Source organism: Cryptotermes secundus, unplaced genomic scaffold (genome assembly GCF_002891405.2).
Source record: "Cryptotermes secundus unplaced genomic scaffold, Csec_1.0 scaffold384, whole genome shotgun sequence".
NCBI lineage: Eukaryota > Metazoa > Arthropoda > Insecta > Blattodea > Kalotermitidae > Cryptotermes > Cryptotermes secundus.
Genome location: NW_019731268.1, coordinates 414910 through 434316, shown reverse-complemented (window position 1 = coordinate 434316; position 19407 = coordinate 414910). Strand labels below are relative to the sequence as shown.

General features: G+C 40.4%; 1 protein-coding gene and 1 non-coding gene across 2 annotated transcripts; both read right to left on the bottom strand.

Annotated features, from left to right (window-relative positions):
- Nucleotides 1-1304: 1304 nt before the first annotated feature.
- LOC111866789 (UNC93-like protein) lies at nt 1305-18414 on the bottom strand. The gene is made up of 6 exons (XM_023856048.2): nt 17818-18414; nt 16246-16532; nt 14976-15198; nt 12576-12735; nt 10085-10355; nt 1305-1894 (listed from the first exon to the last, which is right to left on the bottom strand). Exons 1-6 carry the CDS (start codon nt 18315-18317, stop codon nt 1683-1685), a joined length of 1653 nt encoding a protein of 550 aa, XP_023711816.2. The 5' UTR covers nt 18318-18414; the 3' UTR covers nt 1305-1682.
- Trnav-aac lies at nt 12877-12949 on the bottom strand. Its single transcript has one exon. It is a non-coding gene; the product is annotated as a tRNA-Val (tRNA).
- Nucleotides 18415-19407: the final 993 nt, after the last annotated feature.

The window sequence follows — 19407 nt, the reverse complement described above, 5'->3', positions numbered from 1 at the left end:
AATCTTCATTCCACCAAATTCTCCTTTATCATAATCACCTGAGGGAGGTTACAATAGGCCAATCAGTGGTTGCCGTGCCAAGTGGACCCAGTTGGACTCCACCCCCCACTAAGCGAATTAAAAAAAACACCACTCCAACTTATCTTCGACCTACTGCCGGAGATCACTGAGGGAAAATGAGTAAAGACAGTAAGCGCAATTGTTATGTAGGTCCTAAATTCCGAGTTCGAATAAAAACCGTCCAACTGTTCAGACGCCAGCGAGAGACGCTTACGTACAGAAATCGACTGTACCCAAAGCCCATCTTTTTTTCTTTGTAATCATGTGGCCTTAAAACTTGTAAATCAGTCTAAATGTGGATTGAGATTGACAAGATTTTGTTCACTATACACCCTTTCAATCTATTGGTAGAATCAAATTACCCCTTAAGATAGGAGGTACATGTAATGTAAGCGGTAGGTCTACGAGTATCGCTTAGATAGCGCACATGTTAACGAGTCTCTCGTTATATGTTTTCGGGCACTTACAACGTTTTTGAGGTTAGTCATAATTCTGTAATTATTCTAGAAGAGTCACCATTTCATGAAAACAAATGTAGCACCAAGAGCTGAATACTGTCGGTTCAAGTGATATCAAGTATTTACGCTAGTTGTATACTCTGATTAAATCGAGATAATTTGAACCTTGAGCACGTGATGCTAGTTAATATGGAATTATGCAAGGTTTTCTCTTAAGAAATATGGTAAGATTCATCCGACGTGTCCTTAGCAAATACAATGGGCGTTCAAGTTCTAAGGTCTCCGATTTCTTTTCTCAGGACTGGGAGCAGATAAGACACATGCAGTTCAGTTTAGTTTAGTTTAGTTTAGTTTAGTTTACGTGCGCACCCTTTGTGAATGCGTGACAGAGATGGCAGCACTGTACGGCACACAGAACAGAACGTAATTGTGTTGACAGGAGTCTCGGTGATTCTGAAAATGCGTCTGACATGAGGGAATTCAATGGAAAAGATGCAAATTCAGATGAGAATGCTGAGTCCATTTTCGACAAAGGTATGTGTCCATAAGTTCAGTTTAATATTAGTAGCCCATAATATGCTACATCCCATCGAAATAACCAGTTTTGACACCATTAATAAATGCGCCATTTGCATGTTGAGTATTTTGTATCAGCTAACCCAAGATTACTGAAACTTTTTCGTAGTTTATTAAACGAAAATATAAGATGGTATCGGAAAGTTCCCGGACTGTTACGTACGTTACGGCAGAGATAAATCTGATTTGCAGCCAGTGATGAATTAATTTAGCTACATGGACAGCTGAAATAGCTTGAGGCTTGATGATGTGATCCGCGAGCTGGAGACTTCCTATTAGTTCTCTTTACTGTTTTCGATTTACAATGGCGGAGTGTCTTCCATTCATTTTGCCTTGCCTGTTTTTGGGGTAAAATAAAGTAAATGAAGGATAGAGGCTGTGTGCTGTCAAACGAGAAGAGCATGAGTTTGGAAGAGATGTGGAAGTAATTGTTTGTAAGTTGTTATGGGCTACTATACTGGATTGTATTAATTAATAACATGTAATAATGACAGTTTAGTGTAATTGAAGTAAAGTTACATTTGTACCATAAGCTGACACCGTCACTTCACCACCATACCACAGTTTTGGACACGCTGAGGAGAACGATTACTTTCCCCTCCTGCGCCTTCTTGATAACCATTCGACGATGCAGAATCCGATCGTCCCGAAGATAAGCATGGTGATTATGATGTGCAGTTTGACATTTGCACAGAGACTGGGGCTGTACGCGTAGGCCACGATGAAGCCCATGGACTTCCATGTCCGGAAGTTGCAGTAAGCCGCTGCCTCATTGCCAGGAAACAAGGTACCGTACAACGCTGTGTGAAGAAAGAGCGACTAAAGTCATCATGAACATTCCGCCACGTCTACCCTCTCCGTGTAAGTGGAACAACTATAAAGTGACTATTAATATTTAGTAAATCTGTATGATATTGTCACGTGTTGGGTGTATAACACGACAAATAACTTCACGCCTTATTTGATATAGCGAATTTATTGCACATCCACTCCTACCATCACACAATTTACAATCGCAAAATTCCTGCCCTCGGCAGTATCACAAATTATCACATCAAATCTTCCAACCAAGTGCTCGGGTCTTCTTCCCGCGACTGCTGCTATATTCCAACTGACTTCGGCGGCTGCTACATTTTAACTGACTCCTTAGTCCAAGTCACATTACGACTGACGGTCAGTCAGTCAGTAAGTCTTGGTGTCGAGCCCCATCTGGGGCTCATGACTAGATATTTATTACCTTTAACAGTTACGGTCTTGTTTTTGTGGGGCGCCCTCTCTGACGAGACGATGGGTGTATCTTTTTTATGTGCCGCTGGCCCTTTCCAGTGCAGTCTTTCTCAGGCCTGAGTCCCTTGGGACTCGAGACCATATTTTACTGTCTCAGATTTGAGACTTCCCTTTTCGTCGCCTCTTACGACTCGCAGTGCTGCCACAACAACCCCGTGTGTAAAAAGGACTTGGTTCGTGCGAGTGCTCTGTGCCTAAACAACTCTCGATACACGACAGCAGTTTTTGAGAGTTTGTTTCCTGATTTCGAGAATTGTTTAGGCGCAGAGCACTCGCACGAACCAAGTCCCCCCCCTCTTTTTCCTCCCCCCAACGGGTTTGTTGTGGCAGCACTAACATAAAGTACAGTAGAGTTACATGAAATCTGAGCGGCCTCCGTAGTCTAGAGGTAACGTTCCTACCTCATGACTCGTGGTACGCGGGTTCAAATACCCGGCGGAGGTCGTCGAATTTTTAAGGGCGGAAAAATTCAGGGAACAAGTCCTCCGGGAGGGACTTTAAGCTGTGTGTCCCGTGTCGTAACTTTACGGCACGTAAAAGAACCTCATATCCCCAAAGGGGATCACTGAGCCAAATTCCAGGACGTTTCCCGCCCAACAATAGTCTCTAAGGCCTCTGATAGATGGGGGAAGCATTATAGACACCGCTAAGCAAGTGGCCGAACTCGCTTGCTCGGCGGGACTGATGTTACGCACCATTTATCGGTAGGGTAAAGAGGCTGGTAGAATATCATAGAGGGAAGCACAATAGATCAAACTGGTCGCGGTGCATGGGGAAACCCACTCTCTTTAAATAACTAACTAACTACGAGTACATGAAATCTGCATATTGGATGGCTGCCTAATTATGTGTACACTTAGGTCGCGACCAAACTGGCGTATTCAGGGAAGCTCCTTTATATGGTACCTAACCGCTATGTTGCCGCGTTATTTGACGCATGGCAGACAAAAAAACATTTCATCATATGTGACTATCAAGGCAGAAGTGGATGGTGTGAGGAAAGACGTGAGTTTCTAGTGTTCAGTAGGCGCTGCCTTTAAACATGAAAGCGGGAGTTTCAAATCTGTATGGGCCCAATCTCTCATCACACAGTCAGCCTGTTCTTGGCCATTGTGTTGTTAACATGCCTGACAAGTCATTATGCCATGCTAACATGGCAGCGCTACTCTGAAGGAATGCGCCGTAGACAACTTAATGGCCTTGTCTGCAAGCACAGTTATCCTACATTTCAGTGATATCAGCATGTGGGAATATTCTCTTTGTTGTGTTTTACTATCACTAACAGCGCCTTTCGTCTCTCTACTTCTCACGTCAGCTCTTCAACCCTATTCTTAACCGCGTGTAATAGCAAATTAATATTGTGGCGTATAGACCCGTTGCTGGTCGGTATAGTTCGCTTGCGGACTAAAACCACGGAGTTTTTTTGTTTTGTTTGTATAGACCAATTGCTAAGCGGTGACTCTGTAAACAGCGGCCGCTTGTAGATAACGCACGCAACAATAGAACAACTATATTTTGCAACCCTTTTCTAGGTAACGGATCGGTAAACACTCCTTTACAACAATGGAGTTATTGTTGGAAACAGTGATTTCTATTCGGTCCGTACAAAGTGGCTATAAGGAAGACAACTGGGGCTATCCTGTCAGAAGTCTCAGTTCTGAGACAGTAAAATATTGTCGCGAGTCCCAAGGGACTCGGACCCGAGTAAGAGTGCGCTGGCAAGTATACAAAAGACAGACCCGTCCTCTCGTCAGAGAAGGCGCCCCACAGAAACAAGACCGTAACTGTCAAACGATAATAATTAATATCTGGTCATGAGCCTCAAATGGGGCTCGACACCAAGACTTACTGACTGACTGACCGTCAGTCGCAATGTGACTTTGACTTTGACTTTGACTTTGACTATCCTGTCAGTTGAAGGTTGGCAAGATATTTGAGCTCTGCAAGGGAGCCTGACAAGAGATGACCCTACAGTGAATTGAAGGTTGAAAACATGGCTGGGAAGAGAAGAGGTAGTCGCAAGAGTGCGGCTGCGAAGAGGAGACTTTATGTATGATATTTGGAGTGTGTAATAATTCAATGAGAATATTTTAGTTCCTCTGTTGAAATCCGTTGCCAGGAAGCGGCTAGTGGAGTCTGTAACAGACTGAGGACACTAGTCCGTGTGTGTGTCAGTGATCTGTAAAGTGCAGTCACGAGTCGTGAGTGTATAAGTGAGCAATAAATCGAGTCACAAATCCAAACCCCGTCCATAGTCACACCCCTAAGTGGTGACAATATGGCTGGAGCTATACGACCGTAAACAGAGAACTCACTGGATCTCATAAACGCTTGATGTACATGTATGGGCCACGACATCAAGCAACAAACTACGAGTAGATTGCAGGCTACCGAGTTGCGATTCTTGAGTTCAGTGATTGGAACAAGACGAGATAAGATTATACATTAAGATATTAGTAACCGAATACACGCCGTAAGTGGAAAAGCCAAACACAGTGCATGACTGAGAATATAATTCCCAGGCAAACCATCAAATTCAGGAGATTAGAAGCCGTGAACTACTCAGGAAAAGTGGCAAGATCACACTTGAGGAGCCGCAAAAGATCTTAGGGCTTAATAATCCCAATACGTACGAATCATAATTTATTATTTTTCTTTTAAAAGTTTAAATATATTTTGAACTGTAACATGAAATATTTGTCTTTCTAATACATAAAGGGTAGCTTATATCTAAGACAAGTTGTATGTTTGGGGCGATCGCTTTGTTCGTCCTCCCCTTGCTTCAGCACTGCCCGCGCCATTTTGAACGTTGGAAATACTTAACCCGAGGTCTTAATTGAAGTTCCAAATAATCCAAGCCCAACAAGTCGNTATTTATTCTCAGTTTCTTCATAAATGCAATTTCTTTCTATTTTTTTTTATTTCGCATAGTGGGGGGTCCACTCGGTACTTCGGCCACTGATTGGCCTATTGTGCCTGTCCCGGATGATTATGNTCGTCTGATTGCCACTTGAACTTCGCTCAACTTCTATAATCACAGACAATACAGACAGACAGACTCTCTCTTTATTCTGATAGCGTTGCCAGAAGCTTCTGGGATGAACCTTGAGGTGGAATCCATTGGAAATGCAGAGAATGACACTGTCAGGTCTGCTACCCACATTTTGAATCTGCACTGCTTCAGATAAATAGGTTCGTGGCGTTCGTTTGTTCCATACGTAATACGTATAACAACCATATAAATCAGTCCTTATTGCCATAGTTTTATAGAACCTCTTCTGGGTATCCAGCTTTGTCTTCTTTTTTCTTTCTTCCGGGCAGACATACACGTATATTTAAATCTTCGAAGTTTTTGATTTACTTTTACTTCTACCAAATATGGGATATAACTTCCTAGAAATTTTAAATTAATTACTTGTTCTGTCACTTGATTTTCTAACATATTTTTTTATTTATTGCTAGTGGGTGGGACTAAGTCCCTTGTACTGCGGCCAGTTCTGGCCTATTGTACCAGCCCCAGATGACAGGTGAGGGTGATTGTGGAGCAATTGGTGGAATGAAGATTGGCAGGGGAAACCGAAGTACTCGGAGAAAACCTTCCCCAGTACCACTTTGTCCACCATAAATCCCACTTGACCAGACCCGGGATCGAACCCAGGCCGCGACTAACTGCTTGAGCTATGGCGCGGCCTAATTTTCTAACATATCTTTTTATGTAATCTCAGTTTCTTCATAAATGCAATTTCTTTCTATTTTTTTTTATTTCGCATAGTGGGGGGTCCACTCGGTACTTCGGCCACTGATTGGCCTATTGTGCCTGTCCCGGATGATTATGATGATGGAGAATCTGGTGGAATGATGATTGGCAGGGGAAACCGAAGTACTCGGAGAAAACCTGCCCCAGCGCTATTTTGTCCACCACAAATCCCACTTGACTAGCCCCGGGCTCGAACCTGGGCCGCCGCAGCGGGAAGCCAGCGACTAACCGCTTGAGCTTTGGCGCGGCCTTAATTTCTTTGGTATTCTCAAGAGGTGTTTTAAGATTATAGCTGTCCCTTCCCGTGCACTCTGTGGCTTTCCCTTGCTCCTTCTTTCCTAAAATTTTCCTTTCCACTTCTCCATTTTCCATCACCCTTATCAGCACGATTGCATCTTAACACCGCTCTTTCCAACCTGCCTTTGTTATATCAGCTCAGTCGGAATGGCGCTATCCCAGCTACACCTGTTTCTACCTTAGGACAGTGTATGATGATCACTGCAAGTTGTCCTCACAGCTCGGTATAGGTACGGGAGACTAGCTGGGTCGGTTTGCGTGAGTCTCAGGGTAGCGGTATTCTGGGAGTTGATCCAACTTGATGTTTATTCACTTATTGTTCTCCAGACCACACTGTTAATTTACTGTACGTTAATGCTTACGATTACAGTTTATTAATTGATCTGCAAACTGGATCTCGGAGCGTGCAAGGGTCACGTCCGTACACTTCAGAATATGGTGAAAGGCTCCCCTGTGGAAATGGCTTGCACATCCCATGCTGGGAATTCGAAAAAGAAAATCGAATTCTCCACGGTGCAGCCATATACACGCCATTCCATCTCCCGTAGTGAAGTCTGAACGAGGCAACTCAGTCATAATGGCATTTGAGTGGTCCTCATTCACAGGCAATTATAATGAGTTTTGACCTGGCTTTTTCACTGACTTTTCCAAATAAAATAGGAGCTAGGATTGATCAGCGTCAATCTAGCTGCCTTGATTTTCAGAAAGCATCGTTTGAGGAGTCGGCTGGTCAGAATAGGCTTCCTTGGGCTCAGTAGATCAGTAGTGCTTTCCAAATTCCGTTCGGCTGGCGAGATTTGATTTTTATATTTCAGCCTAATGTTCTGGGCTTACTTCCGGATTATTCTTTAAGTTATATTTATTGGTCAACCAATATTATTTAAAGTACTTTTGTATGTGCATTATTATTATTATTATTATTATTATTATTATTATTATTATTATTATTATTATTGTCTACATTTTCTTATTTATCATGGCCCCTTCTGCTTTCTGTTTAACCAGAGATCTAAACCAAGAGCCTGTATGAGCCTACCCTCCTCGTTCGCTGTATATTTCATTATTTTCTGTTTATATACGGCTATACCCATTGCGTTGCTTTTGAACTCTGTTTGCTGACTCATTGTGTAATTTATTCTGTTGGGAGAACCTCAGGCACTGATTGAAGGTGCGTGAGAGGTGGATATTAGGAGCATCCTGTGCCTTTCTCGTTTGCATGTCATTCCCTTTTCTTCTGAAACATTTTAAATCTCATATTTTCAAGTTCTTAATACCAGCAGCGTAAATTCTACCCCATCGAAAACTGAAAATTGATGAGAATAATGACCTTCTGAAAGAAATATGACGTACATTCCGAGAGCGTAAGAAAAGCTTTACATGTGTAGACCTTATGCGGAGACTCCTTTCTATTAGAATGACCTCTACACCTGGACCAATAGCTCATGTCACAGTGCTTATCCGTCAGCGGTGCAGCTGTTAAACTGAACATATTGATAAAAGATCGGCCCTTATTAGGTAGTGAAATATTGGCAACACTGAGAGCTACTGTTAGCAGTGATGAAGTCAGCCCACGAGGGAATGTAACCGCATAACTTGGAAATATAAAGATAATCGTATTCCTTCTTTTATTTCACGTGCTCCGCATACTCAAAGTCAGGAATTTGGGTCTCTGGTCGAGCGGTTTATCAAGAGGTTCCCAGAAATTGCGCACACGAAGCTGAGATATGCTATGAATAATAAGTCATAGAGCTGATTCATACTGAACGAAGATGTTGTCACGTGTCACAGTGACTGAAGATGGGGTTCGGATTGGTAATTGAATTTATTGGATACTTATATGTCATAACTACAATTAATTATTGTAATATTACTGATTTTCACACTACAAATACTCCGCGCTAAACTCTTCAGTCTGTCTGCACTAGTCTTCACGGATTTAAACACAAGAACTATCAAAGTCTCACTGAATCACACACTCCCAATATGACCGTACTACAGCACACATAAAGTCTTCAAATCGCACGTTAAATCTTCACAGACTGACTTCTTGTACTCTTCTGTACTCCTTAAGCTTACTGCTTGCTTGCTTGCTTGCTTGTTCGCATGCTTCTGCCGCTACTACTACTCGTAACATAGGAATTCTGTTCATTTATACAGCTGAGGAGCGGACACCCATCACAGGAAACACACGTCACATGATTACTATCCAGCCAGTCCATTTTCGCCCGCTGCAAACACATGTCACGTGACTACTACCTACCCTTATGTGACGTACCTTGGACACGGATAACATAGCTTCCTCTATTATTGCGTGTTGGACTATGATTACAGAGTTGTTTCCTGGCAACGCGTTGATTAAATCCGTTACAATATATTTTGTAATTCTCCGCTCTCAGTTGACTAGGAGAGGGTTACTAGCTAGAAAGTAGTTTCGCCAAAGGCTATTGAAGTGGGAGAGTGAGTGATAGTACGAGTGAGTTCTGTGGATCCCTTTCTGATAAGCTCGTATACGTCTACAAAGGTAGAAAATACATTGTCTCCAACTAGAGAGCCGATATCATCCGTGATATTATATTTAAGCATCCTGTTGCACTCCATACGATAAAAGTAGCATTCCGCACACGAAACACAATAGCAAATATACTCAAACAAAAACCACAATTAGATAAATACAATAAAAGTGGCATATACCAAATGAAATGTGTGGATTGCCCATTGAAATACATTGGGCAAACAGGCAGAACATTTAGCACTAGATATAAAGAACATATACATGATATTAGAAATAATGATAGCAATTCCGGGTACTCAAATCACATACTAAATACAGGACATGCATACGGAACAGTAACAGACGTAATGGAAGTTGTAACAACGGGAAAGAAGGGCAGACATTTGAATACATTAGAGAAATACCATATATATAAAATAAGTAAGAAAGGCCTACACATGAATGATACACACATAGAAACACACAATCCCATATTTCAAACGATACACGAAATCTATACAGACTAACGGTACCTCTCTCTCCCCACTACCCATCCCCCCCCTACACTCACCAACATAAAACTCAGCACACAGTACATCAGACAGCACACGTAGTAAAGAATAGCAGCGGCACGCACACAGAAAGACTACACAGGGTAAGTACAAATAACAATATACACACATAAGAAAACACCACATACATAAGATAGTAATACAAATATATTTGTATATTACAGATAACACCTATACAGTGTGGAAACAAGAACTAGCCGCTGCAGCACTTCAAACACAGGGCGAATAACCCTAACAATTTTAAAATTTTAAAATTTGGACAAGAATTTAAAGGTTTAAAATTAGAACTAAAGATTTTATTATGGTACTATTACAATAAACTCAAAATTAACGTGTGTGAAGTAATCTACGGGTGGACAGCTATCAACGAAGTAGAAGTTGATAATGACAGGGAGAGTGTTTTAGATGTTAAATTTTGAACTGGGTGCAGTGTGACAGCGACGTGAGTGTTATACGCCTGATGATGGCCATCTGAGGCCGAAACATGTAGTGTAGGGAGCAAGATCAAAGACACAAAATATATTGTTTGCACTTGAGACGGAGTTTATATCATTTATCATCCGTGATTCGAATTAGACACACTCACCGTTCATTTGTACCAGCCAGACGGCATCTGTGACACCCCACAGACCGGAGATGACGAAGAAAGTTACGGAGCTGTTGGCTGGGTCTGGAGTCCAAACGTAGAGGGTTACCGTTATGCCGATTTGTATGAGAGCAGCAGACAGCACCATAAACAAGCGCCCAGTCAACTTCACCAGGTACCCAGTCGAGAAGGACGCCGCAGAATTTGTCACTCCGTAGCAAATCAATACATAGCCGATATTGCTTATTCCCCAAGAGCAAGACACGTAACCCTAGAGAAAGAAAAGAACATCCATGTTGAATGACGTGCGTTGTCAGATAAAATAAACATCTAATTGCTACTTGTGATTTTCTAAAGAAGCGGGCAAAGGCCAATAAACGCAATTAATTAAGTATCGTATTTATAAGCGGCCTCCGTAGTCTAGGGGTAACGTTCCCACCTCATGGCTTAAGGTACGCGGGTTCAAACCCGGCGGAGGTCGTGGAATTTTCCCGCCCAAGCAGTTTCCAATGCCTCTGGTAGATGGGGGAAGCATCAAGGTACCGAAGGCCGATCTCGTTGGCTCAACGGGGCTGATAGCACGCACCGGTACCGGCAGGGTATGGGGACTGGTAGAATATCAAAGGGGGACGTACAGTAGATCAATGTACAATGTAGATCAACAACTGGTCGTGCTGCATGGGGAAATCCACCCCCTCCAACAATAATAATAATAATAATAATAATAATAATAATAATGAAATCGTATTTATAAACCTTTCTGGATATGTTATTGGTAGGTGTTAAACTGTTTCTACCGGTCAGATTGTTATACTGGTAAAGCTCTTGAGTCGTTTTCGGGAAAAGCTGAGTTCCATTCTCGGTAAGGACACCGGCTACACAGTTTGAGGACTTCCATGTTTTTCTCAGGCCTTAAGGAAAATGCCTGGATAATACCTCAATTAAGCCACCACCGCTTTCAATTACTTTACATTTCCTTATTCAGTTGTTATCCTGCTTTTCGACGCTACAAAATCCAGCGACTGTCAGCTTCTCAAAATGCAATACACAGATTGTTCTTGTTCGGTACTTAACATAACGATTTAATATTTCCTCTCATCATCTGAGTAAGGACGATCTCTCTGGTCTCCAGGAGTGAGTCGTCGCTGAAATATAGCTCGAGCAGTGAAAGAAAAAAATGTGTCAATTTAGTAATTGGACAAGATGATCTGGACTGCAAATACCTGAAATCTACACAGTGAAAAATGCAAAAATTAGTGCAGTGCAACCGACACTAAAGCGTGAGGCTACAGCTACACTGAAAAACTGCGGTATATTAGGAGTGGTCAAGTGTTGAAACGACAATCTCTCGTACACAGGCTAACCCTATAATCGAAGTAACTTCCTTATACGCAGTCGATTCAGGTACAAGTTAATGAAGCTCCCCATTGTGCTTACTGAACATATGCTGATAATAAATGAAACAGAATCATTATACATAGAAATAATAATTTGTTCGCTTTTGTTATGAGATGTCTTCTTAAATAAAGCTAATTCAAGTGGATACATATTCGTTATATTTCGTAAGAGACACGTGCTGCTGGAAATGAAGTCGCATACAGGGATATGAACATTTTGGCAGAAAGACTGGAATGTGCTTCCAATTTATATTTACATTTCTCTGAAAGCCACGTAATTTAAAATGTATTATGTCGCCGTCCTCTGACTAATATTAAAATAATGCCTGGAATCTTGGTTTATAAATTTAATGTAATACTTAGTGTGAAAGAAGTACTTCCAAAAGTTTAGCTTTTTATAAGTTACGCAAATAAAATAGAATATGATAACACGCGAAATGCATGTTCTTCCTTTAAAAATTAAAATTTAATTTCGCTACGGTGTTGGAACTGTTACCAAGAAACGACTGGTGTAGACAGCAGACTGAAAAGACTTAGTGTGTCCTGAAATTAATTGTAATTACAGCGAGGGCGCTACAGTTACTTGTAGTTACGAGTTTTAAGAGGCCAATAAATTCAATTACCAATTCAACTCCCATCTGTAGTCACTTAAATACGTGACAGTATAATATGCCGTCCTATTTTCCACTAGTCATATTGTTCCTAGTCCAGATGTTTACATAAAGGTATTTGCTTAATTAATTAAGCACTAGTAAGGATGAGTCGTCAGCCTCACGCCCCGGCCACGTTACCCCCAGTCGTCTAGCCCGTAGCCTGTCGCTATACCGACCAAGCTATTCCTACTTACATAGAATATTAATTTTTCATGGTGTTCCACAGAGAGCCCCAGTACAGACAAGTCATCAATAAAAATCGAATGTACACCTGAACATATTCCCCTTCACTAACGCTTGAATAAGCTGCAAGCGAAATGCCATTCGTATTTCAAATTATCGATAATAAACCTATAAAATTTCGCTGTTAATCATTGAAACATGTCAGTGGATACTTGTGTGTCTACGAAATATAACAAACACCGAATGTAAAATACTTACGGATGTGTAATCAGCTCCCCGAAACACCTGTTCAACACCCATCCACGTAGTCAAGGGGATGAGCAATAATAGCCTGGGATCCCTCAGCAGTTTAAAAGTGACAACCATGAGACGAAATCCTGACACTTCTGTACCAATTGCCGTCCCTTCTTTATTGTATCTGGAAAAGAGAAAACAGTTATGAATTATTTCATTGTAGACTATGCACTAAAACAATTACAAAATTATTATTATCACCCATAAACACATAATTAATAACCAATGTATTAAATGAAAATAATTTGTAAGAGGAGAAAAAAAATGTTTCCGCCCGGGATCGAACCGGGGACCTTCCGCGTGTTAGGCGGATGTGATAACCACTACACCACGGAAACCGGCGAGTGATGAATATGATCCATTTAGGATATCAGAATTCTGTGATATTTTACGTTTATACACGAGGGAAAATAGGTATATTCGAGATGAACTCAACTGAAAATACCCAATTATAATTCTGAACTATAGATATGTAGCTTGTGAATGCTCGAGAACAATGTGTGAAAGAAACAGAAAATAACATAAGTTGGGAAATAATAAGCACACAATGAGGATTTTAATAATTTGTACTCTTCCTCCGATATTGGCAGGTAGATTGAACCAAGGCCGAGACATATTGCACTTCTTGTGAAATTGAGAAAACTTCACAAAATTTTTGTAGGATATCCTAATGGGAAGATACCCATACATGAATGGAAGGATGATATACAACAGATCTTAAAGAAATACAACGTGAAAGGGCAAATTGGATTCAGCTGTCTCAAAATAGAATCAAAGGGTAAGGTGTTGTCAGTGCTATCATACCATCGTCGGTTGACTTTTGGGTTTCATACAAAATGCCATGTTTAGCCAAGCACCTTAGTTTTTAAAGGAAGGCTATTTAGGAGGAAATCATATATAAAAATGATGACATAGCTTTTTGAAGAGCTCAGTAGCCTCTGGAACACTAGTAAAAGTAAAAGCAAAGCTATCCCTGTACCAGGCCGTGAAGGGCCATAGGGTTGCGAGACGTTGAGGGTCCCACATTATCTAGACAATCGGTTCACAGTTGGCAGTAAGGTTGTCAGCCTTACGCGCCGGCCGCACTTTACTCCCAAGGAAAATGATTTAATTAATTCCTAGTACTTATTTCTGTTAGAGGCTGAGTCAACCCCAGGGCCATAGTGCGACTGGAAGGATTAGGTCAATTGAAAAAAATACAGTGACCTCATCGGGACTTGAACTAGCGACCTCCCGGCATGTAGCAAAGCCCCTCAACCAGCTACGCTACCGCGTGTAGGACTGGGGCAGGTTTTCTCCAAGTACTTAAGTTTCACCCGCCAGATCTAATTATCATTAACTGACTGCTCCATATTCATTAAACATCCCAGTGTTGAATTGAATTGAATTTATTTACATTCTATAAATCCTAAGCAGGTTAGTACCTTTGGATACAGAACAAGTCAAAAGGTTACATACATAAGTACAGGCAATTTTAGCTTAAAAATTAATATAACTTAATTTTACATAATTCTCTATTTACATTGAAGTATTCATCTAAAGAGTAGAAGGAATGAGCATGTAGATAATTGATGTTACATAATCCTGATATTGATGGCACCATTAAACAACTAACTTAAAAAATTCTCTGATTTATCAGATTGATATATAGCAGCAAGAAAGTAAATGTAACTGAAAATCTACTCAACAAAATAATTTGTAGGGTTCTGTGGTGTAAGAAGTATAGAAAATGCATTTCTATGAGATTTTTTTATTTCATTTAAGGTTTCAACCTAATGGGAGAATGCTGAACGCTTTAAGATGTCTTGTATCCTAATAAAAAGTCCCAATGCACTTTATTAAAATTTAGTCATAATGAGATCATGTGGTGATATCCTGAAGTTACTTCTCCTGACACCATATTAACAATATTACTTGTATTTAGCTTAATAAAAAACACTTCTGTTATTTGCATTATTATCCTTATTGGAACCCTATCCAATGGTACTGGGGGCTCTTTCCCAGGGGATTAAACAGTCGGGGCATGTAGCTGACCACTCACCTCCATAGTGCAGAAGTAAAGAATGGCACTGAACCATACATGTTCATTGCATGGTGCAATGGCATTTTCTTGCTTTTGAAAACTAAGATATGTGACTTTAGGTAATTATATTGAAATTATTCCTAAATAATAAATAGAATTAATTTTCCTTGTATCAAAATCTCATGTATATTTCTATTTTGAAGTGCTGCCCTGGACTAGAGGTGGCCCTCTGTACAAGTTGAGTTTGACAGGCCTGTTGTACAGGATCATGTCCAGCACACTAGGCCTGTTAAAAAAAATTTGCACATTGATTAAGTTGAAGCTGAATTTCTGACACTTACCTTTTCAGCGAAGTAACTCCAAATATGATGATGAGGGAAGCAAGTACCATGCATGCTAGATAGATACTTGCAACTGTATAAATTTTCTCGTTGGCTGGCCTCTCAAGATTAGGGTTCTTACCAGTTGCTTCACTACCAGGGCAGAAATTATAGCCACAAGTCTCTAGCACATCAGTGATATTAATGTTGTTATTGTCTTCTTGAGATTTACCAGCTGAAAATACTATTAAATCAAACTTAAATCAATATATGAGAAACAAAACAGCAGATTAGTAATTTTATGTTAGAGAGAAGCACCTCAAAGAGAAGTAATTTTTATGTTAGAGGAAGCAATCTGAAGGTAGATGTATAGTACCTGAGAATTTCACTATGGAAAAAGTGCATAACTCATGCTATTGCTAATGTAAGTACATACAAAGTATAAGGATAAAAGTGAATTAAGAAATTAACAATATTCAGGAAGTCACAGCCTACTGTTACATTACCGATAAGGTGGAAACAACTGGCATTGCTGATAACTGCCCAGCCTTACCACTCTTCAATTCTAAAACCATGTATTTTATACATCTAATAAAGGTTCAGGTAGCTGAATTCCTTCTGCACCACTGTATCTTCAAGCTATCCCTATTAATTTCTAGTTTAAAGTTACCAGAATAGTACTAGACAGTTCAAAGTAGTACTAAGTCTTGTACAGGCTAAACCATGATAAGACAGGTAGAATTATGTGTAATATTACAGAATGTAAGAATAAGTGATGCAGAAGTCATACAAGCTTTAAGAAGATAGTTCCTGTAATATTCTGAAGTCTGTATTGAAGTTTCGAAAAGATGTTCTTGAATGGAGACTGATCCAGCAGAATAAGAATCTTTCCTACCTTGCACCTATTGATGGAAGCAGACCAGTTTCTGAAACGTTATGATTGAAAACCTCGCTCAGTGTCGTTTGAATCATTCCAGCGTAGGACAAAAGCGACTCAGGTTTTTCATGTACAATGGTGAGCTTCGGTGCGAGCAAATTTGTCGGTTCACTTGCCAGAGTTAGCTCCTCGCAATATTCACATAGGTTACATAATGTTTCATTTGAACTTAACATTTTCAAAATATCTTGCATATTGTACAAAATCTCATGCATAGATTATAAAAACTATGAACGTTCAATTTTATTTTTCAGTTCATTCTTCCCACATTATAACTAACTAACTCTGCTAAGTGTGTCTAGAACAGCCTTCGATTTTTCAGCATCTTGTTTTACAACATGCAGACTGCCTTACCTGATGATGAGATGAGATTACCCCACACTTCAGATGTTTGGTACAGCATGAAAAAAATGCCAAAGAACCTAGCCAAGATGGTTGCTGGTGGAAGCCCCACACGTTCAGCATATGTTTCAGCAACTCTCTTGATGTAGACACTTTGTGAACACCACAGGGGTCCACCTCCTAAGCCAACCAGCAGGGCAGTTGGTATCAAGGTGTAAAATTTGGCATACATCTGGGCTCCAATATATGGCATATAGGCCACCTGCGATACCACAAGAGTCCACTTGCACCCCAGCCATCTAGAGCCGAGTTGACAGCATTTATTGAAATTAGGAATATACAAACAAACAAACACACAAACAAACAAACAAACAAAGTTAAGTCTTGTAAATATTTATGTCATCTCCATACAACTATCGCTCAAAAATAGTTGGCCCATTTTCCACTTACTATATAATTGATTTTGCTTTCTTGGAAACAAAATAGGACACAGAAAACGCATTTGAAATGAATTGTAGGGTGTGTTTAATGTTGTAAAACTTAGCAGTTTATGATCCATGTGAAAGACTCTGTAGATGGTAAAAATGGTCGGAACGCGGAACACGGTGGGCCGATAATATTTGTATTATAAAGATTTCTGTCTCCTGATATATAACGGCGTATAGTCCTGTGAAAATCAATCGATGTTTAAGAGGTACGTATCATCTCCATCTTCAGGTTTGAAGAATGAGCCTAACAGGAAACCAACAATAAGTCACACCTATCTTCTTCTGTCGGAGTATTCTTCCTGCTTTCATGTGTATTGTGCTTTGTGTTGTGTCTTGCTTCTGTGACTGTGTGTGTTATACTGCTGGGCCTGCTGGGTATGTGTGACACACATTGAGATACGACATAAGGATGACAAATCCTGAACAGTTTTAATATTTTTAATATTTAAAATTTATCAATATATATGACGAATATATATTTTAGTTATTTTAGTATAAAGACAACAGGGCATGCAATGAAGTAGTTCGACGTACATCGAAAAGCACCTGAAGATGGCACTTTAGTGCTGAAACATGTAGTGCAAGAGAGAAGAGTAAGGTGAATAAATGTATGCACTGTAAGACGGTCAGAATAAATCATGGGCATAGAATCTACATAAACTTCTCCGTTCACTTCGGTTTTTCTAGATCTTACACATACGATAGGACTCCTTGGGCGGGTGATCAGCTCGTCGCAAGGCCTCTACCTGTACACAAACACAGAAAAACGCACACACACAAACTAAACATCCATGCCCTGAGTAGGATTCGAACCCGCGATCCCGGTTTCCAAGCGAACGAAGACAGTACATGCCTTAGACCGCTCGGCTACCGTGACCGGCAGAATTTACATGTATCGCTGTTTAATTAAGAGCGATACTTGTGGCGTCTTAAGGCAATGAAAATTACTGCATAAATGAAGCGGCCAGGAACCAAACAGATGTATACTTTCATCTACCCCTATTTCCAATCTTGGTAATAGCCCAGATGTTGAGAAAATTACAGTTATTAACTTAATTGTAGGGTGTAATGCATTCTGCAGTATGAGTTTACGTACTTTATTAGAAGGACTGGTAAAAATATGGCGGACACAGACAATCCCACGTAGATTGTCATGAGGGCTCGTGTGCCCAGCCCTTCAGCTGCGTTCACCGAACTTTGCAGATGGCTTGTGCCTATGAATGCCGTGAAATGAACCATGAAAGCGAGACTGATCATTAGTATGTCTCTAATTATCCGCCACTTTTCAATGATATCTTTACCTTTAATCACTTTCTGTTTAAGTCTTTCGTCCATACAAATTCCATCCACATGTGTAACATTTGTCATTTTGTTATCGTCTACAAGGAATATTTTTGGAATGGTTAAACCTTTCATACTGTCTGGAGATTTGTTTGTGCGTGCTTCGGACTTTATTTCACTTTTAACTATCTGAATTGAATTGTAGTTATTTTCTTTAGACCTATCAGTGATTTCAGCATCGCCACTTTCTACGACACTATCAACTGTTTCTCTTTCACTGCCAGAAGTATCATGAAGCCTCTTCGCGGTCGCCATAGTCACTACTTGAACATTCAAAGCAGACACTGCACATGTTTCTCGAATCCTGCACCTAATAAAACTAATTCACTCCTCAGTTTTAATTACAGCATATTAGTTCTGATAGCAGGTGTAATTTAAGTAATCTCTCCTTGTGAGTTGCATTGTCTTCACCTTATCACTGGTTTCGGTTTACCGGTTAAATCTTCAGATATTGTTCTTCAAGCGATAATGTTATATTTGATAGCGAGCTGACACTGACACAGCAATTTCTTGATTATTTCCTACGTAACCTTCTTGCTGTGACAATGTGAAATTAAGACAAACACAAATGGCACGATTCAAATTAGATACCTGTGACATGTAGACCCATTTTACGGAACGAGTCAGTGAACACGTTTCCGTGACATAAGCTCTCAACAATAGAAGGACATCCATTGCTAGGTAACGAACCGGTAGGCTCGCGTTCTGGACGAAAACAGACGTGCATTATCAGGAAATGTGCATGTTTTCTGTGTTGTCTCTTCGAGGCTATATAAGTAATACAGAACAAAGATCAGAGACAGCTGTGGTGAGTGCAAACCCAATGCCTTTAGGTATAACCGGGCGACTCTGTTCCTGAGGGATATAAGGACGATCGCAGACAACTACGACATACATGTTCTGGTGGTCTAGCGGTAAGGCACTGGCGTTGTAAATGTAAGGTTCGTGGTTCGAAAACAGAAGAATTTTTGTAATGAGATTTTTATGGAATTATATAGCGAAATGTAACATAAGAGGAAGATTAAAGGTCGAAAATTTCTGTGGCATCGGTGGCTTAGTGGTAAAACACCGGCGTAGTGAACGAGAGTTTGAAGGTTCGAGACCAAGTATAGTTTTGTGATTTAGAAAGTAAGTTAATTGATTTTTCTGGAATTATAACCGAAGGTGCAGCTTAAGAGGAAGATAGAAGAAAATAAATTTCAGTGGTGCTGGTGGCTTAGGGGTAAGACATCAGTCTAGTGTTCAGAAGGTCCCTGGTTCGAAACCAGTAGGATTTTTGTGAAAAATAAAATGGAAAGAAATTAGGAGATATGGTAAAGGAGGAGGGAGAGATAGAGGGAGGGAC

What these genes read in the sequence shown, in the direction of transcription:
- LOC111866789 (XM_023856048.2), bottom strand. Translation starts at nt 18,317, where the DNA reads ATGGCGACCGCGAAGAGGCTTCATGATACTTCTGGCAGTGAAAGAGAA. An exon ending in TAATCTCATCTCATCATCAG is followed by an intron (nt 15,199 to 16,245) that starts GTAAGGCAGTCT and finishes TTGATTTAATAG; the next exon opens with TATTTTCAGCTGGTAAATCT. An exon ending in GGGGAGCTGATTACACATCC is followed by an intron (nt 10,356 to 12,575) that starts GTAAGTATTTTA and finishes TTCTTTCTCTAG; the next exon opens with GGTTACGTGTCTTGCTCTTG.